Source organism: Artemia franciscana, chromosome 11, assembly GCF_032884065.1.
Source record: "Artemia franciscana chromosome 11, ASM3288406v1, whole genome shotgun sequence".
NCBI lineage: Eukaryota > Metazoa > Arthropoda > Branchiopoda > Anostraca > Artemiidae > Artemia > Artemia franciscana.
The window spans coordinates 40,440,252-40,462,942 of NC_088873.1; the positions used below are offsets into that span (position 1 = coordinate 40,440,252).

A 22,691-nucleotide genomic window follows, 5' to 3' on the forward strand; every position below is an offset into this window, starting at 1 on the left:
TGCGCTAAAGTTTGATTCTTCTCGCAACTCTACTTTTTAAAACAATAAAAAACTTTAGCGTAAAGAGCGGGGTCTCGGGGAGGAAAAGCCCCTTTCATATACGGAGTAATTTCTGTTCGTTTTAAGTTTTAATGTCGCTCCTTACTTTCATTTCAAAAAACTTGTTTTTTTTTATTTAATAAGAAGCAAAGAAGAATATAGTTTTGAAAATGCCTTTCAAGTTTAATAGGTTAGGTTCCCTAATAAAAGTGCCATCCATGCCAGCCATTAAGAGTGTTTAGCTGTAGGTGTGCGGTAAATTGAAAGACAGGGAGCCACTGAAGAGCGTTTATTCGTCATTGTCTATCAAAGGAGCCGATATAGTAGAAGAAATTCTACAGAAGAGTTTTGATAAAGGCTCGTATCAATTAAGAAATACTGGCATTTCAGTGCTACGTGCATATATATATATATATATATATATATATATATATATATATATATATATATATATATATATATATATATATATATATATATATATAAATAATAACAAACTAGCTCAGGACTGAGTTTTACATCCGGTTAGGCTGTTTTACAGTCATGACAACCCTGTTAGGGCTCGCTTAAACTGTCATTTTTTGTTCCGCCTTACCTCGTCTCAAGCCCTGTAGTCTAAATACATATATGTGCAAATAAAATAGAAATCCAAAATCATATTATTAAACAAATTGACAAGCTTGCGCTTTACTGCTTGTCTGTCAAGATTTACTGCTCTAAAATCCCTAGATAAAAATCTGTGTAAAGGTTTGATCCGATCTGATAAATCATTCCAGGCATAATGGATGAGAACCAAATTATTATAACCTAATCTTTAGAGTTTTTAGAAGACGCTAGCTTCACATATATCAAACATGTATGCGTATAGGCTACCTGCAAATAGGGCAAATAGGGCAAACAGGGCATTCATCCCTTTCTTTTGGAGAACCAAGTTATAAAATTTATAATATGTATCAAGGCTTTTACAGTTTTTGCATACTTGACCCCTGGGGATATTTAACTAATCTTTTACGAATATTTTGCAATTATTTTGTCAGGTTTGACTTTTTTTGCAGCATTTGTAAGAAGAAAACCCCACTAAAAACTCGAGTTGTCGTGAATTTGGGGTTTGTTTTTAGTATACCATCATGCAGAATCTTAAAAATGATCTTTTTTTCTTCTTTTAAGCTTTTCAGTCTTAAAGATATCAGGGTATCAACAGAAAAGTAATATTATTTCAAAATGAACGAAAATTGCTAACAAGGCAAAACACACTTGAACGAGACCTTCATGAAAAATCTAATTAGTGGAAGTTCTGTCTCTTGAAACATATATCTTATGCTTAGCACGACATTGTATCTGTGCTATTTTTCATATTGCCCATTATCGTTTGCGCATGAGTTAAAGAAATGAAATATGCTGCCTTTTTTGTATATTCTTCTAGAAATACAAATATTGAACCAGAGTATGAAAAGCTTCGTGCCAATGTGATGAAGGCGTCTAATTCGGGGAATCAGGGAATTAAAATTACCGACTTGAAAAAAGGATCTGTATTCAAGCCATTATTATTATCGATGGGATTGATGTTCTTCCAACAGTTTAGCGGCGTCAACGCAGTTATTTACTATACAGTGAGTATTTTGTATCCTCAATGAAAAGGAGTGTTTTGAAGATTATTAGCTACTTGTGTATTATTCAGAACACACTCAATAAGTGAAGTTAGGTTCTTTCGTGAAACAAACTATGATGCAGGTACATTTTATGAGAAAATCTGGTTTTGTAGCCACAAAGATAACACTCAATTTAGTTTGCTATGCATAGTGATAGAATAGGGGGTCTGACCATGGATTTTGAAATGAAGATTTGGGATTTGCCAAAGACTCGGCTGTTGCATTGAAAAAAATAAGAGCAATAAACTATATGTAATTAGTTTATTAGGTATAAATTTTGTTTATTTTTATTCATGTCTTTTAGCTTTACTGCTGATGATGAACACTGTATATGTGTTCGAAATATCCAGTTAAATAATTTTATATCTATTCAGTGTCAATAAAAAGGTATCATCCCTATTTTGAACTGTTTTACTTTCGTCATGGAAAGGCAGTGTGGTCTTCGAAGTTATCTAAGACTGAAAAAGAGGCAATTATATTTTTTCTAGGATGAGGGGTTGTTGCCCACAACAAAACAGTGCGTCAATGGACACAACATAACTTAATACTCTTATGAGAAGGAACATTTCGGTTAGGTTAGGTTTACCTAATTAAAATGTACCTGCATCGTAGTTTGTTTCACGAAAGAACCTAACTTCACTTCTTGAGTGTGTTCTGAATAATCCACAAGTACCGATTATTCTTTAGCAGGACTCATGAATGATAGATTTATAGTTATTCTTGAGTTTTGTCTTTACTGTGCTGAGTTCTCCTCTGCCTTTTCCTTCCTGTTGTTCGTCTTTATTTTTTGCTTTCTCGTTTGATCTTCTTCCTTATCTGAACTTTTCTGTGTTACTTGGTGTGGCTTTCCAATTGCTTTTTAATTGCTTTCTCATATTTATGTATTAAGCATGCTCTACATTGGCCATGATGGTAATTTTGTTGTACTGTTTTATTTATCAGTCTTTCAATTCAATAGCACATATTTTGCACGGAGATGTTTTAAGTTTAAAAAAGATTAAGTGAAGTTGACAAATTTGTAAATAATCCTGCATAGCTAAGCCATTTTTCAGTGGATTTGTAGGTCAAGCAGTTCGTTGTAACGAACTGTAAGTAAGGTATGGCTCGACCCAATAGTAACCGAAAGTTCGATAACAATAGATACATCAAAAGAATTGGCTTTTAGTCTTGATTCTGAATATATAAAATTTGTTAAATTTCAATCGTACTCAAAAACGTTATGACCTGAGAAAATTCGTGGGATTTTCAGAAAAGGGGGAAACATACCCAACAAGTCATAGGATCCTAGTGAAATCCCATAATCAGATTCAGCGTGTCAGACAACTCTACTGTAAAAGTTTAAAGCTCCTATCTGGAAAAACGTGGAATTTTGTGTTTTCTTTGCCAGAAGAAAAATCACGGATTTGTGTTCTTTTCCCCCAGGATGATGTATTGAACCAATGGCCCTAGAAGATTGGAAGAGGGCTCAGCCAAACGGAAAGTAAAAGTTCTAGTGCACTTTTTAAGTGATGAAAAAGCCCCTTTTTTCCCCAGTGTCATCGAATCAAAATTTTGAGATAGTCATTTCATTCAGCCTAGTTGAAAGGTACAATAACTATGCCTCTAGAGGTGATATGACTCCCTCCCTCCCATAGCCTCGGGGTAAAGGGCTGTAAGTTATAAATTGGCCCATTACTTACATATAGTATTGGCTACTCAGATTAATACAGACAGTTTATTGGAGGGGGAGTTCCGAAGGGGGGATTTTGCACGGGGGCAATTTTTCGTGATGATAAAAGTTTTTGGGATGAATCTTCCAGGGGAAATTTGCATTTTATACGAAATTCTTTTTATGTGTCTCACTTTCTTTTTGGTGACTCAACTTTACATGTGGAGATGTTCTGGGGGAAATTTTCAGTGGGTTTGGAATTGTCTGGGGAATTATTCCGATGGTGAGATTTTGCAGGGGAGAATTTCTCTATGGTGGAACTATCCATGGGAAAAAATTCCATTGGGGGTATTTTCGAGAAGCATTTTCAATGGAGGGGGGCTTCCGGAAGGATTTGAGAAACGATTAGGAATTAAATAAAGAGCAAGCATTTTTTCACATAAAAGCAGGCCAAACAAAATTTTCCGGGTAGAATTGTTCACAGTACAATTTTTTGACATTTTTAGGGGAGCTACAGATAGAGAATTTTGCACGGGGTAATTTTTTGCGAAAGCAAAAACCCACTGAAAATTTCCCCCACAACATATCCACATGTAAAGTTGAGTCAAATCTCCAGAGGAAATTTACAAGAATTCCTATACAAAATTTTTCATAGTTCTCTTACTTTTTCTTTGGACTCAATTTTACATGTTGAGATGTTCCAGTGAAGTATTGAAGTTGAACCTAAGGTGAAGTATTAACATCGACTATAGATTTAAATGGTACAATCAAAGGCCTTTCGGTTCGGAGTAGCCAGAATAACAGGGCGTTGATAATAACAGAGGATTATCAATCCGTTATGCCAGATACAGAGGAAGAAGACGTCTCAATTGAAAGCAATATAAAAGAAATAGAACTAGAAGAAATCAAGAGAAGTCATCCGAGTCTAACAAGTTGAAAATCCCATGGTTTCTGGCGCAAAATCCTCTTGAGAGCTACCTGAAAATGCAAAACAGGAATGGAAAATGAACCTTCGACGCTATTAGAACGAGGTTACTAAGAAATCTTATGATCATCGAACAGTTCGGGGTAACAACCTGTAAGTAAGGAGCGACCCGGCTCAATAGTAACCGGAACTCTAAAAATGGAATTTTCTTACCAATAGGTATATCAAAAGAATTGACTTTTTGTGCTTATTTCAAATATATAAATTTCATTAAGTTTAGCTTTGCAAATCAGAGGTTACGAGCCTGAGTAAATTTTCCTGATTTTCGAAAAAAGAGGGAAACTCCCCCTAAAAGTCAAGGAATCTTAATGAAAATCGCACCATCGGATTCAGTGTATCAGAGAATCCTACTGTATTGGTCTCAAGCCTTTATCTGCAAAAATGTGGAATTTTGTACTCTTGCCAGAAAGATCACGTCTGCGTGTTTATTTGTTTTTTGTTTTTTTTTGTTCTTTTGTTGTATCGACCCAGTGGTCCTAGAATATCAAAAGATGGCTCATTCCCACGGAAATTATTAGTTCTAGTGCCCTTTTTAAATGACAAAAAAATTGTAGGACAACTAGGCCCTCTCCCCCACCCCCTTTTCCCAAAATCGTTCGATCAACCATAGTTGTTCACTGTAGTTAAAAAGCCCAATAACTAAGCTTTTGGTTATAACTTGACCCCCAACAGCCCTAGGGGAAAGGTCTTTAAGTTATAAAATTTGCCCATTGTGTACGCATAGTATTTGTTATTGGGATGCATGCATACATTTTTGGGTGGGGTGTGGGACAAATTTTCTGCTGGTGGTTTTTCCACGATGGAATTTTCCATGTGGAGGGAAGTTTCCAGGAGTGAACTTGTCAGGGGAAAGTGTGCACTGCAGGAACTTGCCAGAATTCTTATACAAAATTCTTTTTACATGTCTTACTTTCTCTTTTCCGTCTCAATTTTACGCGCGGAGTTGTTGAGCATAGTTTTCCTGGCTAAATTTTCATCGGGCCTGCATTGTCTAGAGGATATTTAAGTAGGGAGGGGGTTTCTCCGTGGAGGTGGGGCCAGATTTACTGGAATTATTAAGAAACAATCAGAAACTAAATGAAAAAAAATTTCAACTGAAAGTAAGGAGCAAAGTTAAAAATTAAAACGAACAGAAATTATCACGTATTTGAAGGGGGTTGTCCCCTTCTCTACTCCTCGCTCTTTAAGCTAAAGTTTGAGTTTTGTCCCAATTCTTTAAGAAAGACTCCCTGAACATAAGGGCCGTTTAATTAGAACAATAAGACGCTTTTTAAAAGTACTAAAAAACTTTAGCTTAACGATTGAGGTGTTGAGGAGGAACAACCCTTATCAACATCTTTTGTGTTGAGGGGTTATTATTAGTTAAAACAAAGTAAAATTAATATGCAAATTTCGGCTTAATTATTCATGGACGGTGAGCCAAATTCAAAAGCTGAATTAATTCAAAAACGTCCAAAGGTTCATGGAAACGTCCATGGATATTTCGTGGAATCGCTATAGCCAAAATCCCCATTTAAGAGAATTACTGTCATCCATCTTGAGCAGCAAGGAAAACTTTTTTGAATAAGTAGTCCTGATGTGTTTCTCTTTTTACCTTTGCTTTTTCATCGCCGCTAGTGGGGCAATGAAATATCATAGCAAGATGTTAAGGCCTTATTCTAAAGCTACCTTTTTACATCACGAGCTTCTTGTAAGTAAAATCAGCATGATGTTAAAAAATAAAGTGAAAGTTTCGACAAAAGCTGCAAAGTGATACAACACAGGTGGTGAGCCTGCGGCGTGTAACTCAACCCCTTGGAATTGAACCCTCGAGCATCTTTTCTCAGTTGCAGCTGAACCCCCTTTTCATTGGACCCCATGCAACTCAATCCACGCGCAACTCAACCCCATTTAACTGAGCCCTCGTTCAACTTAACCCCGTGTAACTCAACCCCATTCAACTGAATCCTCGTTCAGCTGAACCCCCGTTTAAATGATCCCCCGTTTAACACAACCTCTGTTAAACTCAACCCTTATGAGACTCAACCCCCATTTAAATCAAGCACTGTTTGACTCAGCTCAACCCAAGACCTAAGAATAAGCTTGAACTAGCGCTGATTAAAGGCTCAAAATTTACTTCTCGCTTTGTTCTCAGATTCTCACTTGCATTTTTCATTTGGGTAACCCCAGAACTTTTCTAAGTTGGAAGTACATCTCAGGAATGGGCCTATAGACAAAATCATTGGCTGATGAAGTGTTTTTTGTCTTTATTACAAACTATGAACTTTTCAATTAGTGCTTGGGTAAAAGGGGCAAGTGAAAATTCTGATTTTATACCTGGCTCCCTGAGTTCAATCAGGTTGATTTTTTAAGTTAAGTAAAAACATTTTGTTTAGGTCATTCCATAGGCACCCTTAAAGGGGAGTAGGGGGTGCCAGCCCCCCCCCCTGTTGTCTGAATGATGCTGGCTTAATTTTTTGTTTTGAGATTTCTCTATAAAGCATTGGAAGTGCCGAGTAGACCAGATAAACTAAATATATGCTTCCTGAAAAATCTTCAAAAACTGGAAAGTGTTTAAGTACGTTTTGGGGTCCCCAATTAGAGTCCTGTAAGTTTTCAGGAAATTCTGACTTCTGTTGAGTTTTGAGGGTTAAGAACACGCGAAATGTTCGTAATTTTTTTAGTTTTTCAATTCTAGTTTTTAACCTTCATTTTATCTACATATTCCCGTTTAAGTCGACAGAAATAAGGTTGCTTAAGGTTGCTTGGCGTTCAAGGCTTCCACTATCCCCGAATTTTTATTGGCTAATAATGCCAAATTATGGTAGTGCGAAGAAAAAGAATAAGTAACTTTTGTATGATTTGTAGCCCATAGGTATTAGATGGGCCCGTAGCCCATCCAGGCTACGGGTTTGTTCAGCATCACCCTCGATATACCCTATTAGTTTAGACTTAATATCCTCAGCCAACCTCGAGTTACGTTGAGAGGGATGGAGCATCTTTAATTTGCTTATAGCTTCTTCTATTTCTTTTAATCGCCCTCAAAATGCCCTTTAAGTCTCAGCTTAGTACCCTAGCCATTCCTAAGAAATTGTAGATATGCCCTGTAGCACATCCAGGCATTAGATGGGCCGATATAAAAATAAGACTGCAATAAGTACTTTATTTGGAACAAGCACGACCGCAAGGGTTATTGGAGAGATGGTGATTAATCGGTGACTATATAGTAATTATGAGATAACCAAAAGAAAGGAAAGCATAGTAAACTTTCCATTGGGAAGGAGGTTTCCGGGTGATGACATTTTAATGGGATATTTTACTCTGGAGGGAATTCCCAAACAAACGCCAGAATTCCTACACACAATTCTTTTCTTTGTCTTAACCCTCTCTTCTTCAACCCAAAGCGTGGAGATGTCAAGGGTAATTGTCCAGGGAAAACTTTCGACGGGATTGAATTATCTAGACGATCTTTCCGTTAAGAGGGGAGATTTTTCCGTGGAGGTGGAGCTGGATTTCCTGACATCATTAAAAAAGATCAGAAATTAAATAAAAAGTTTTTTTTTCATCTGAATGTAGACCTAGGGAGCAACATTAAAACGAATAAAAATTATTACATATATCATGGGTGTTGCCCCCTCTTCAACAACTAACGAGTTGTTGAAAAGCTAAAGTTCCACGCTAAAGTTTGAATTTAGTCCCAATTCTGTAAGAACGACTCCTGAAACGCAATTGTCTTTCAATTAGAACAATAAGAAGCTTTTTTAAAAATACTAATAAACTTTAGCATGGATAGTCAGGAATTACATGAAACCTGTGATTTACTGGAAATTGAAATCAAAACGCATAGGACAATCGCAAGACAAACTCATCGCTCAAACATTTCTATGTCTAATCTAAAAGATTTCTATTGGTTAGCTGTTTTTATTCCTTATTTGGGGTTGTTAATTGTTTCACTTGAATCGAGATTTAATGACCACAACAAAACCGCGTTCGAAGAAATTCTTATTCATCTCAACATTTTAAAACCACGGAAAAGGATGCATTTGTTAATGCTATGAAAGATCTGTCTAAGTCCTATGGCAAGAAAAATTTAGAAGTGGGAGCAAGAACCAGGTACGAACCTTGTGTAACCAGACCAGATTACGAACCAGAACCAGGTGGAAAAAGCAAACACTGTGGCTAGGAAGTGAATCTCATAGAAACTACATCTTTCCCTTCAATTATGAGAGCCCTTGCTAACTATCTGACCATCTCGCCAGCAACATGTACTGTGGAGAGATACTTTAGCACCCTGAGGCGAGTAAAAATGCGGCTGAGGAGCACTATGAGTGAAGAACGCCTATCAAGACTCACAGTGGCAGAGTATAAGAGCACAATTTGGAAGAGCTGATACAGACCAATTTTAAATACAGAAGTGAAACCTACAATTTGCTTTTTTAGAAAGGCTTTAATTTTGTGATTTAAAGATCTTATGTAAGTTTCTTTTTATAAGTTAATAACTTTATTTAAGATTTGGATAAATCCAAATCTTAAATCCATTTTTTATTAGCTCTTATTTTTGAGTTATCGTAAGTTTTTGAATTTGCAATAATTAAAAATTCGTGATTATGATGCGAACTCCAATTTCACTCATGTGGTTCATAACAGAAAATGTCGCCAATACGGCAACTGTGAATTTTTAGTGGAACCCACCAATGTTGGCAGAATTTTCTGTCACCACTGCGTTGTTTTTCATGTGTCTGTACAATAAGGTGCTCTCTGATGAAAATAACAAAGTACATACGGATATTCATGGATATAAAATATTTTCATTGCCCCCCCCCCTAAAATTCAGCTTGTGGGTGCCCATGGGTCATTGCACGTGAGATATACAAAAACACGACGTCCGTCTTATGGTTTTGGGGAAATAAAACACTAATTCCGAGAATCTTAGATTTCATTTTGGTTTCCCTACGATGTTTCAGTGACTTGCTAGTGTTGGGGAAAAAAGAACGAAAAGGAAGACACGTCCAGGTATCAAACGCTAGGCAATTCCACGCCCAGGTATTTCCCGAGAATTTGCTTTGTAGTTAATTTTTGTATTGAAAATGAAAATACATAGCATCTATCATTAACCACTTAGCTTTATATTTTAATGAAAAATTTTCCCTTAGTAGTTTTTTTCAGAACTCTTTTTTTATTTTCCGCTTCCTAAGGTGACCAGGAAGGGGATTATTCATGAGGGAATATCAAACACCAGTTTAAGGGTTTTTGATCACGGGGATTTCAGTGGTAGATCTGTGACGGTTCTCAGCCTTTACACTCCAGAAATGATACTAGAATCGCATTTTGGTGCCATAAGGCATTTTATGACGATGTTGTCATGACAAAACTATAAAAGTGGACAAATGTAAATATTAGCTTTCAACGGACCTTAAAAAGCTTAGTATGATGTTCTAGTGCCCTATTAATACTGGAGAAATAAATTTGAAAAGTGAGACTTATTGGGCGTTTTCATGGAGATTGTAATTTTCTTCAAATTGTTCCTAAGGTCAAAAAACTATGCCCTCGGGGATGAGATGGCTCCCATAGTCCTTAGGGCAAGGGTTGTAAGTTATGCAAGCTGCTATGGGGAAAATTTCAAAGAATGTTGAGGGGAATTTTAAACTAAATCTAAACCATACATGTAAAAATGTAAAAAGATCGTTAAAGCAATATTTTAGGAACGGCTGAGGGTGTGAAGTTGAAACCTTCAGGGTATATTCACGGAGATGTTGAACTAACCGAAATACGCTATGTACGTCCAGCCTGTGCCAAGGGCATATCCACAATCTCTTAGGAATGGCTAGGGGTACTAGGCTGAGACTTAAAGGGCATTTTTAGGGCGATTAAAAAAATAGAAGAAGCTATAATCAAATCAAAGATGCTCCATCCCTCTCAATGTAACTCGAGGGTGGCTGAGGATATTAAGTCCAAACTTATAGGGTATATTGAGGGTGATGTTGAACTAATCAAAAGACACTAAGAGCATTTAGGTTGTCAAAAGATCTTATCTTTAATATCTTGGCGATGGCTTAGGGTATTAAGTTTATGTATTAAGGGCGTGTTGAGGGAGTATAAACCTATATAAAAAGACACTATGTTTATCCAGGATTTTAAAAGGGGTATATTGAAATTTTAGGCAATGTTGAGGGGGATGATAAAATAAATCAAAAGATACTATATGCATCCATATTTTCAAAAAGGCATATGTGCAAAATAGCAGAAACAGCTAAGAATATTAAGTGTGAACTTTTAGGGCGTGTTGAACTAAATCAAAGGACACTTTTTGCATCCAAGCTGAACACATTCACAATGTCCCAGGAGCCAGATTTTTGCTTAACCGATAACGAAGGGCTTTAACTCGGTTGATCCTGTTACATTAGTTGCCCATAAAATTTCAACCCTTTCTTTTCTCTGTTTGTCACGTTGACATCTTTTATTTTTATATTAATAGGTTTTACCAGGGATGCACTTGTAGTACGAAAGGGGTTTCACCAGTTTTAAAAATACTTTTGGTTGTTAGTCCTTGAAAATATTCTTTACCAAGCTGTTCCACTCATCACAAGGATTGCTGTCCACACACGTTCTCTCACCACAAACTTCCTTAATCCTAACAATGTGCCTCTTTTTAAAATTCTCAAGGCAACCACAATTCTTTATGCGTAAAATTGAGTAGGCAATGAGAAAGCAAGACATAAAAACAATTTCTTATAAGAATTCTTGTAAATCCTGCAAGGGTAAAATTTCCCCTGTAAAATTTCCCTCGGGAAACTTCCCTCTCCATTGAAAATCCTACCAGTAGAAAATTCACAACCTTACCCTTACCTCAACCCTTATCTAAAAATTATAGTGCCCAAGAGATTTGGTGAAGTGATCAGCCTTTTCTCTAATCACTGGGTCCGCAAACTTCAGGATACAGAGGTTAACTTCGACTTATGGAGGTAAAGTGATAATTAAGTTCAATTTATCAACTGAATTTCCATGTAAAGGTCATTTTGGGACCGCTTCTACAGCGTCGTCTGGCCAAAAGACATCATTATGTTTATGAAGATGTTACATCATTATGTTTATCTCGTCAAAAATTGTGTTTTATTTTAATATAAACTTTTGTCACTTATAAAGAGCATGTAAACATAAAAATGAAATAAAGAAACACCTATAAGCACCTTGTTATTATGTTTCATTGCTTCAATAGTGATGAATAAAAAAAGAAATAAAGAAGAGGGACACATCAGTTCGTCCCATGAAAAATGGGGATTTTCCATGTTGTTCAAGGTAGGCGAGGACTGTCATTCTCCTATTTTGCGTTTTTGGGCTACTGTGATTGTAATGGTGCATTTTTCCTTCTGTTCCGACCCTGTTTTCGATGGTTTTTAAGCTATTTCGAAAAATTTGTTTTTACAAGAAGCTTTCACCAATAAGATTTGCCGAAATAACAGTCATCTTTCCCAAATCAGCTTCAAATGGTAATTTTTTCTCATTGACAGTATTTAACTCAAAACAGGTTTTAAAAATTGTTGGTTACTATGGGCTAGAGTTCGTTGTTTACTAGGCTGAATCTGATACTACAACCATGATTAATGTAAAATCATACGGGTATAAAATTTATATATAACATATTCTTAATAATACAACTTTTGTCATTTCTATGATATTTCAGGTGAAGATCTTCGAAGCTTCTGGTAGTACTATTGACAAGAATGATTCAACGATCATAGTCGGTGCTGTTCAGTTAATTGCAACGTTTGGGGCTATGTTTCTTGTGGACCGGGCAGGGCGACGAATCCTTTTACTTTTATCTGGGTCACTAATGGCTATTTCTCTGTCAGCAATGGGAGCCTTCTTTTACATACAGGTAAAGCACTTTCTAACACATGCTCAATAATGGCCATGCTTGACCTCAACGGTAGGGTAGGAGGTGTCAATCATAATAAGCTCCTTAGGAGAATCGCATAAAAATTATAGGAAGCTGGAATGAGTTCAACACACAGAAAATTTTTTTTTTTAGCAACAATGACATTTTTTTTTTACAAACGAGTCACTCAGGAGAAAAAAGGACAATCTGCCGAAAAAAGTAGGCCTACTTTTTTTAGACATGGTTTTAAAATCCCACAATCGGGCTCTAGATTTTTATATATATATATATATATATATATATATATATATATATATATATATATATATATATATATATATATATATATATATATATATATATATATATATATATACATATATATATATATATATATATATATATATATATATATATATATATATATCTATCTATATATATAAAAATAAGTTGTCTGTCTGTCTGTCTGTGGATCAGGTGACGTCATGTTTCTGTGTTGACTGACATCATGAAATAAGTAAGAAAATAAAGCGTTCCGAGGAATCACAAGAACAGCAAGAAAACAGGCTTGCGGCTAAAGAACGCAAAACCGCGCAGTTAGATGAAAATCCACCTGGACAGCGAGAGTCAAAACATATCAAAACTGAAAATGATAGCGATGATGATTGGGTTTGGGATTTTGACTTGGATAAGGTCATCAATGCCTACCAGATTTAAGTTAAAAAAACAAAGGTTCGTCGATATGTACTTCATAGTGACGCTGAAAAATAAAGAAGAAAAAGAAAACTGAAAAAAGAAAAAAGGTAAAAAACTAAAAAAAAAACTAAAAAGAAAAAACACTCAAAGAGAAATTACAGACCGGGACACAAATGACGACCGAGACAGAGGGAATATAAGTGACGACCGGGAACCTCAAAGAGAAATTACAGACTGGGACACCCGGACACAAATCACGACCGGGACACAGGGAATATAAATGACGACCGGGACACAGGGACACAACTACAACGGGGACGCCGGGGGCACAGGCGGGATATATAAATGACGACCGGGACACAGGGATTGTTCGAATAGAAATTACAGACCGGGACACCGGGACACAAATGACGACCGGGACACCGGGACACAGGGAATATAAATGACGACCGGGACACTCAAAGAGAAATTACAAACTGGGACACCGGGACACAAATGACGACCGGGACACAGGGAATATAAATGACGACCTGGACACAGGGACACATCATTAGAATAATGAGGTATAGATCTGAATACGGATTGTTTTTCCCATGGACAATTATATGTTGCATGTTCAAGAGTCAGTAAACCTGACAATCTATTTATAAAAAACAAAGGTTCGTCGATATGTACTTCATAGTGACGCTGAAAAATAAAGAAGAAAAAGAAAACTGAAAAAAGAAAAAAGGTAAAAAACTAAAAAAAAACTAAAAAGAAAAAACACTCAAAGAGAAATTACAGACCGGGACACAAATGACGACCGAGACAGAGGGAATATAAGTGACGACCGGGAACCTCAAAGAGAAATTACAGACTGGGACACCCGGACACAAATCACGACCGGGACACAGGGAATATAAATGACGACCGGGACACAGGGACACAACTACAACGGGGACGCCGGGGGCACAGGCGGGATATATAAATGACGACCGGGACACAGGGATTGTTCGAATAGAAATTACAGACCGGGACACCGGGACACAAATGACGACCGGGACACCGGGACACAGGGAATATAAATGACGACCGGGACACTCAAAGAGAAATTACAAACTGGGACACCGGGACACAAATGACGACCGGGACACAGGGAATATAAATGACGACCGGGACACAGGGACACATCATTAGAATAATGAGGTATAGATCTGAATACGGATTGTTTTTCCCATGGACAATTATATGTTGCATGTTCAAGAGTCAGTAAACCTGACAATCTATTTATATGCACAGAGAATGGGACAGCGAAGAATGTTGTATATTCGCATGTTTTACGTAGTTAAAAACATATATTTATATCTATCTCTATTCACAGGTGGGACACAGGGACACAACTACAATGGCGCGTAACTAATATGGCGCGTAACGACTTACGCGCGCGGGGGGGCTTGGGGGGCGCGAAGCGCCCTACCAACTAGGTGTTGGGGTGGCGCGAAGCGCCACCCCAACAGCTAGTATATATATATATATATATATATATATATATATATATATATATATATATATATATATATATATATATATATATATATATATATATATATATATATATATATATATATATATATATATATATATATATATTTCAAAAGGATCACACCCTTGCATGGGCTATTGTCCTCTTTTTCTAAGATTATGCAAAGTTTCTTTTACTAATAACTTTTGATAGATATGTTTAAAATTCATAAATTTAGGATTATTAATGAAAGTTAAATGATCTGTCGCATATATTGTTGTCAAAATTGTGTTTTAAAGTTCCAGTTTCACTCGACGTAGGTCATTCGTTCATTGCCGCTTCACGATTCAACTGCCAACATTGATGAAAATGTAATACTCAACTAAAATGTTCATGTCTTTGAGACATTTAAAATAAAAACAATTATAGGGAAACTTGTGAAAAAAATATGTTTGCCTGATTTAAAAATTATAAACAAAATTTAGTTTACCTGACGTGAATTTTAAGTCCCTTATTGCAGAAGAAATCAAGAAATTGGTTTCTCTATCATTCTGCGGGAGCTCTGACTCCATCTCCAGCTGAAACATATTTCGTGTATAGCAAAATATTTCAAAAAAAGATCAGATGGAGATGGTGTTTTGGATCATAAAAAGAAAAAGACCAAAATTATACTAGTTTTACTCATTTGTTCTGATAGTCCCATATTTTTTTGTGTTGCCGCGTTGAACTGTGAGGACAAATAAGCAAAAATATTTGTCAAATTTGACAACACTTTTTGTCCGTAAAAATTAAACTTTAACAGTCTGTTGATTTCCAAAAACTACTACACGTGCAAATTAAAGCTACATCTTCATAAGCTGTCGGGTGCCATGTTTTTTAGCTTATTTTTTTCTGATTTTTCTTCCGCGTTTCTGTTTTTTATTTGACATATATAGATGACTTTTTCAAGAAAGATTAAATTCCGGGTTGTTCCTTACTTTGTAATATATATATTATTGTGTAAATTTTTATTTTACCAATTTGGACAATCAGATTTCATTTTCACTGTCAATGATACTTAAGAAAATGTGGTTATAAAGAAGTAGGTACGCATCAATACTCAAGACCTAAGATACGAATTGTTTTTCTATCCAAATTAAACTGAAAGATACAAGATTTTCAAATGATAGTAAAGAGTGACATTAAAATTTAAAACAAACAGGAATATGTATATGAGGGGAACTGCACCCTCTTCAATTCACCGCTCTATACGTCAAAGTGTTATAGTGCTCTAAAAGTACTTCTTATTCCGATTAAACGGAACTTGTGTTTGAGCAGTCCTTGGACCTTTTGTTGTGAAGGGGGTTTATTAATCCCTCATTAGACTCCTGTTTTTGTAATCAAGTTTAATATAATAGGTAGTGCAATAGTACTGCCTTAGCAAAGAGCGATATATCTATATATATATAAATAAGTTGTCTTTGTGTCTGTCGAGTGACGTCATGTTTGTGTGTCGACTGACTTCATGTTTGTCGACTGACGAAATTACAGACCGGGACATCGGGACACAAATGACGACCGGGACACCGGGACATAGGGAATATAAATGACGACCGGGACACTCAAAGAGAAAGCGACCGGGACACAAGGAATGTTCGATTAGCAATCACCATCAACAAAGCACCGGGACACAAATGACGACCGGGACATCTATATATATAAAAATAAGTTGTCTGTGTGTCTGTCGAGTGACGTCATGTTTGTGTGTCGACTGACGTCATGTTTGTCGACTGACGAAATTACAGACCGGGACATCGGGACACAAATGACGACCGGGACACCGGGACATCTATCTATATATATAAAAATAAGTTGTCTGTGGATGTGTCTGTCAGGTGACGTCATGTTTGTGTATTGACTGACGTCATGAAGTTAGTTGTCGTCATTTTTGTTATGACGGTGACGTCAATAAAGATATATAAGACATGCGTTCACGTGGGAATCTATTAATGTTTAACTTTAAAATGACTGATGAACTTACAATGGCAACAGCCGAGGAAGATGCTCAAAGAGTCTATGCCAAAAAACTTGCTGGTGATAGAGAAAGTCAGAAAAGAAAGCGTGCCGAGGAATCAAAAGAACAGCAAGGAAACAGGCTTGAGGCTGATAGAGAAAGAAAGAAATCAGAAAATATAACTCATGTTTCCAAATGACGTCGTTTGGAGCCCAAATCGAAAATCCAGATCAATTTATGTCTACTTTCAAAGTAAAAGGGCAAATTTATCATAGAGCAGGGTCCCTTCTACCATTCTCAGGCGAGAATCATAAATTTTTACGATTGTACTTCATCAGTGATAGAAATTCTGAATTGAATGCACGTTGCGAAATTTCTCCCAACGTTGAAAGGACAATCGTTTCCCAATTGCAACATCTTTTCCACGAAAATAATAATTTAGTGCGTCTGTTCAAAACAGCCATCGATTTGATGCCTACTGATACGCATAAAATTGTTATTTCCGCTGACAAAACGCCTCCTGGCCAACATGTGCGTAGATACAATGCTCCAACTATACCTCGAGATATTATTCTTCATAAGCGAAACGCTCAGTTGTTAAGAATTGCTGAAACTCATCGATGCTACGATGCCCTACAATATCCTATCTTTTTTGGGATGGAGCCGACGGCTATCACTTTCATATTAAATTGATGAATCCAGTTACTAACAAAGAAATGAATAAGAAATGCAATGCAATGCATTATTATTCCTATAGACTAATGATTCGGCAGGATGAAGAAAATTATATTTTAAAATGCTGTCAATTGTTTCACCAACTCGTCGTTGATATGTATGCTAAAATTTAATCAGAACATTTGCTATATATCCGCCTGAATCAGACCAAGCTCCGCTCTGAACAATACATTCATTTGCGAGATGCAGTTATAAATGACGGTAATACCACAAACGTTGGAAGATTAACAATTTTACCTTCGTCATATGCTGGCAGTCCCCGTCATATGCATGAATATGCTCAAGATGCTATTGCGTATGTTCGTCTCTATGGTCGTCCAGATTTATTTATTACATTTACATGTAATCAATCTTGGGACGAGATACTGCAGCTTTTACTTCAAGGACATTTGGCGGTTCATAGACATGACATTACGGCCCGTGTCTTCCGGCAAAAGTTGAAATCACTGATAAACTACATAGTAAATTTTGAAGTGTTTGGGTCAGTGCGATGCTGGATGTACTCAGTGGAATGGCAAAACGAGGTTTGCCACACGCACATATACTAATCTGGCTACATAAAAAAATTAGTTCGAACGAAATTGATGATGTGATTTCCGCTGAAATACCTGATGAAAATGTCGATAAGGGGTTACATGATATTATTGTAAAAAATATGATACATGGACCTTGCGGTGCAAATTCGATTAGCATTTGCAATCACCATTAGCAAAGCTCAAGGTCAATCATTAGAAAAATGTGATATACATCTTAATACTGATTGTTTTTCCCATGGACAATTGTACGTTGCATGTTCGAGGGTCGGTAAACCTGACAATCTATTTAAATGCAGCGACAATTGGACAGCGAAGAATGTTGTATATTCGCAAGTTTTACGCAGTTAATTTGTGTTGTATCTATCTATCTATCTATCTATATAAAAACGAGTTGTGTCTATGCATGTTTGTTTGTTTGTAAAAAGAGCGTTTGCATATGACGTCATTATTAGTACATAAGGCTTTGTATATGCACAGACAATGGGAAAGCCAAGAATCTTGTATATTCGCAGGTTTTACGTAGTTTGAAACACATATATAAATCTATCTATATTCACAGGTGGGACACAGGGACACAACTACAATGGCGCGTAACTAATATGGCGCGTAACGATTTACGCGCGGGGGGCTTGGGGGGGGCGCGAAGCACCCTTGGGGGGGGGGCGAAGCGCCCCCACCAACTAGGTGTTGGGGTGGCGCGAAGCGCCACCCCAACAGCTAGTATATATATAAAAATAAGTTGTTTGTCTGTGGGTCTGTCGAGTGACGTCATGTCATCATGTCGTCATGAAGTTAGTTGTCGTCATGTTTGTTATGACGATGACGTCATTTAAAGTATTTAAGAAAATCGTTCAAAGACAAATTTTTAATTGTTAGAAGATCGTGGACGGAAAAATGTTTAATTGTAAAATGACTGAAGAACCTACAATGGCAACAGCCGAGGAAGCTGCTCAAAGAGTCTATGCCAAAAAATTTGCGGCTGATAGAGAAAGTAAGAAAAGAAAGCGTGCCGAGGAATCACAAGAACAGCAAGAAAACAGGCTTGCGGCTAAAGAACGCAAAACCGCGCAGTTAGATGAAAATCAACCTGGACAGCGAGAGTCAAAACATATCAAAACTGAAAATGATAGCGATGATGATTGGGTTTGGGATTTTGACTTGGATAAGGTCTACCAGATTTTAGTTAAAAAAAACAAAGATTCGGCGATATGTATTTCATAGTGACGCTGAAAAATAAAGAAGAAAAAGAAAACTGAAAAAAGAAAAAAGGTAAAAAACTAAAAAAAAAACTAAAAAGAAAAAACACTCAGAGAATTTACAGACCGGGACACAAATGACGACCGGGACAGAGGGAATATAAATGACGACCGGGACACTCAAAGAGAAATTACAGACTGGGATACCGGGACACAAATGACGACCGGGACACAGGGAATATAAATGACGACCAGGACACAGGTATTTAAGAATATCGTTCAAAGACAAATTTTTAATTGTAAGAAGATCGTTGAAAGAGAAATTTCTAATTGTAAAATGACTGAAGAACCTACAATGGCAACACCCGAGGAAGCTGCTCAAAACGAATGTATTCAAGCCGAAGTAGCTGAGTTGGTAAAGCGTTATGTTTCAGGTTCTAGGTCCGAGAGGCTCCAGGTTTGAACCTTGGCTTTAGCATTAATACAAAAGAAGAAAAAAACTAAAAAAGGTAAAAACTACAAATAAAACTAACAATAAAATACTAAAAAAAAACTAAAAAAGCTAAAACACTAAAAAAACAAAAAAAAGGTAAAAAACTAAAAAAGAAAAAAAACTAAAAAAAGGTAAAAACTACAAAAAAAACTAAAAAGAAAAAAAACTAATAAAAAAAACTAAAAAAAACAAAAAACTGACAAAGAAAAAAAACTAAAAAAGGAAAAAAACTGAAAAATAAAGGAGAAAAAGAAAACTAAAAGCCGGGACACAGGGAATATAAATGACGACCGGGACACTCAAAGAGAAATTACAGACTGGGACACTGGGACACAAATAATGACCGGGAGATATAAATGACGACCGGGAAACTCAAAGATAAATTACAGACCGGGACACCGGGACACAAATGACGACCGGGACACAGGGAATATAAATGACGAACGGGACGCTCAAAGAGAAATTACAGACTGGGACACTGGGACACAAATGACAACCGGGATACTGGGAATATAAATGACGACCGGGACACAGGGAATGTTCGATTAGCAATCACCATCAACAAAGCTCAAGGAGCAATCATTAGAATAATGAGGTATAGATCTAAATACGGATTGTTTTTCCCATGGACAATTTTATGTTGCATGTTCAAGAGTTGGTAAACCTGACAATCTATTTATCTGCACAGACAATGGGACATGGAAGAATGTTGTATATTCGCAATTTTTACGTAGTTAAAAACATATATATATCTATAACGAAAAGAGAAATCTTTTCTCTTTTATCTATATTCACAGGTGGGACACAGGGACACAACTACAATGGCGCGTAACTAATATGGCGCGTAACGACTTACGCGCGCGGGGGGGGGCTTGGGGGGCGCAAAGCGCCTCCAGCTAGTAGGGAATATAAATGACGACCGGGACACTCAAAGAGAAAGCGACCGGTACACAAGGAATCTTCGATTAGCAATCACCATCAACAAAGCACCGGGACACAAATGACGACCCGGACACAGGGAATATAAATGACGACCAGGACACTCAAAGAGAAATTACAGACCGGGACACCGGAACACAAATGACGACCGGGACAAAAATGACGACCGGGACACCGGGACACAGGGAATATAAATGACGACCGCGACACTCAAAGAGAAATTACAGACTGGGACACCGGGACGCAAATGACGACCAGGACACATGGAAACAACAACAACGGGGACGCCGGGGGGCACAGGGGGATATATAAATGACGTCGGGGACACAGGGAATGTTCGATTAGCAATCACCATCAACAAAGCTCAAGGGCAATCATTAGAATAATGAGGTATAGATCTGAATACAGTTTTTTTTTCCCATGGACAATTATATGTTGCATGTTCAAGAGTCGGTAAACCTGACAATCTATTTATATGCACAGACAATGGGACAGCCAAGAATGTTGTATATTCGCAAGTTTGACGTAGTTAAAAATATATATATATCTATCTATATTCACAGGTGGGACACAGGGACACAACTACAATGGTGCGTAACTAATATGGCGCGTAACGACTTACTCGCGCGCGGAGGCTGGGGGGGGCGAAGCGCCCCCACCAACTAGGTGTTGGGGTGGCGCGAAGCGCCACCCCATCAGCTAGTATATCAGCTAGTATATTAAAATAAGTTGTTTGTGTGTTATGTCTGTCTGTCCGCATATGACGTCCGAATTATTTCATCATATACCAATTCAAAAACGAATGTGTTCAAGCCCGAAGTAGCTGAGTTGGTAACGCGTTATGTTCCAGGTTCTAGGTCCGAGAGGTTGCAGGTTCGAACCTTGGCTAGGTAAAAACTACAAAAAAAACTAAAAAAAAAACTAAAAACTAAAAAAAAAACTAAAAAAACTAAAAAAAAAAGGTAAAAACTGCAGAAAAACTAAAAACAAAGTGATTGTGTTTGTGATGGAAGATCTGCAGCGTCTAGATACGAGGATATAATCTATTAGATTCTGAGTCTTTCCATCTGTGGAGGTCCAGGTTGTTTTACGTCGGGCTCTGTGTTTGAAAAATGCAGTAGTGATAACAAGATCACTATCTCGGCAAAAGTTGGTTCGGCGCTCACCTCTTTTGTTCAGCTGGCCATGGTCAAATTTACCCGTCACTTCCTCGTTGTCAGATGGGTCGTCATCGACAATGGCGTTGAAATCCCCGATGACAAACGCTATATCTTTTTTCGGTACTGAGTCCACTAGACACTGAAGTTGGAGATAGATGTTTTCAGATTCTTCATCATCTCTGCTATATTTTTGTGCATATACTTGGATGATTGCGAGATTCACTGGTGAGCCTTTCAGGCAGATCATAATCAGACGTTCAGAGATTGGTGTTGCTGCGATTAGTGATCTCCTAGCCTTACTGGAGAGTAGGAAGCCAACTCCCTGCCCGTGTCTCCCATCAGACCGTTCTGAAAGTATAAGAGTAGCGTCATTAAGAGTTTTGTCGCCGGTGACTGGAAGGCGGGTTTCGGTTAGGCCGACTACTTCCCAGTTGTAATGGTTGATGTCTCTCAGGAGGAGTACCGTTTTTCCTTGTTTTGCTAGCGTTCTGATGTTGAGGGTACCAATTGATAAAGTCGATTTAGGTGATATAATAGCCTCCAAGGGTGGAGTTGCTAAAATTGAGGTATTCGCGCGATTTATAGTCGTCGTATCGTTGGCTGCCCCGGATGCGGTAGATTAAAACTCACGGCCATCGTCAGTTTCCCCGGACGCGGAAGCACTGGTTCTCAGATTCATTTGTTTGCTCATAATCGTCATAAAAGCGAAAATAGGGGTTTCTTGGCTGTTTCTTGGCTGAAACAAAGCCACTTGGCCGTATTGCGGGTATTACGTATCTGGACAGGATCTCTAATATTAGGCTGTTTGAAAGCCTTAAGATCAAACACACCATACTTGACAAAATAAAACTGCAACAATTCAAATGGCTAGGCCACATCAAACATATGGAAAATTCCCGTCTTCAAAAATAGTCTTCCATGATCGCGTGCATGGTTCTCGCCCCAGAAGCCGGCACCCGTAGAGACGGAAAGACAACTTCTCTGCACTCAACCTGCCGCAACTTCTACGCCTGACTGAAGGAAGATGCTCATACAGAGGCCAAATCAATAGCATAGTGCATGAAGAGGCCCAAAAACAACCTTCGAGGATGGGTCGGACTTATGCCAAGTCAAATCATATAGCAGATACATGTGCAGTTTAAACCAGTCATAGAAAATAGGTTATAATGAAGCTTATATTGAATCTTATTTACGAATTGACTATTAATTGTATTTTCTGTTATTATTCATTTAGTTTAGAATTCACTTCAGCAGTGAATCTACAGC

General features: G+C 37.4%; 1 protein-coding gene across 1 annotated transcript in view; it reads left to right on the forward strand.

Annotated features, from left to right (window-relative positions):
• Positions 1 to 22,691, forward strand: part of LOC136033221 (facilitated trehalose transporter Tret1-like) — a 49,072-nt gene that overhangs the window by 19,788 nt on the left and 6,593 nt on the right. Inside the window, exons 5-6 of the mRNA XM_065713932.1 lie at positions 1,463 to 1,649; positions 11,982 to 12,176. Of these exons, the coding sequence (XP_065570004.1) occupies positions 1,463 to 1,649; positions 11,982 to 12,176 (382 nt within the window). The remainder of the gene's footprint in view (positions 1 to 1,462; positions 1,650 to 11,981; positions 12,177 to 22,691) is intronic.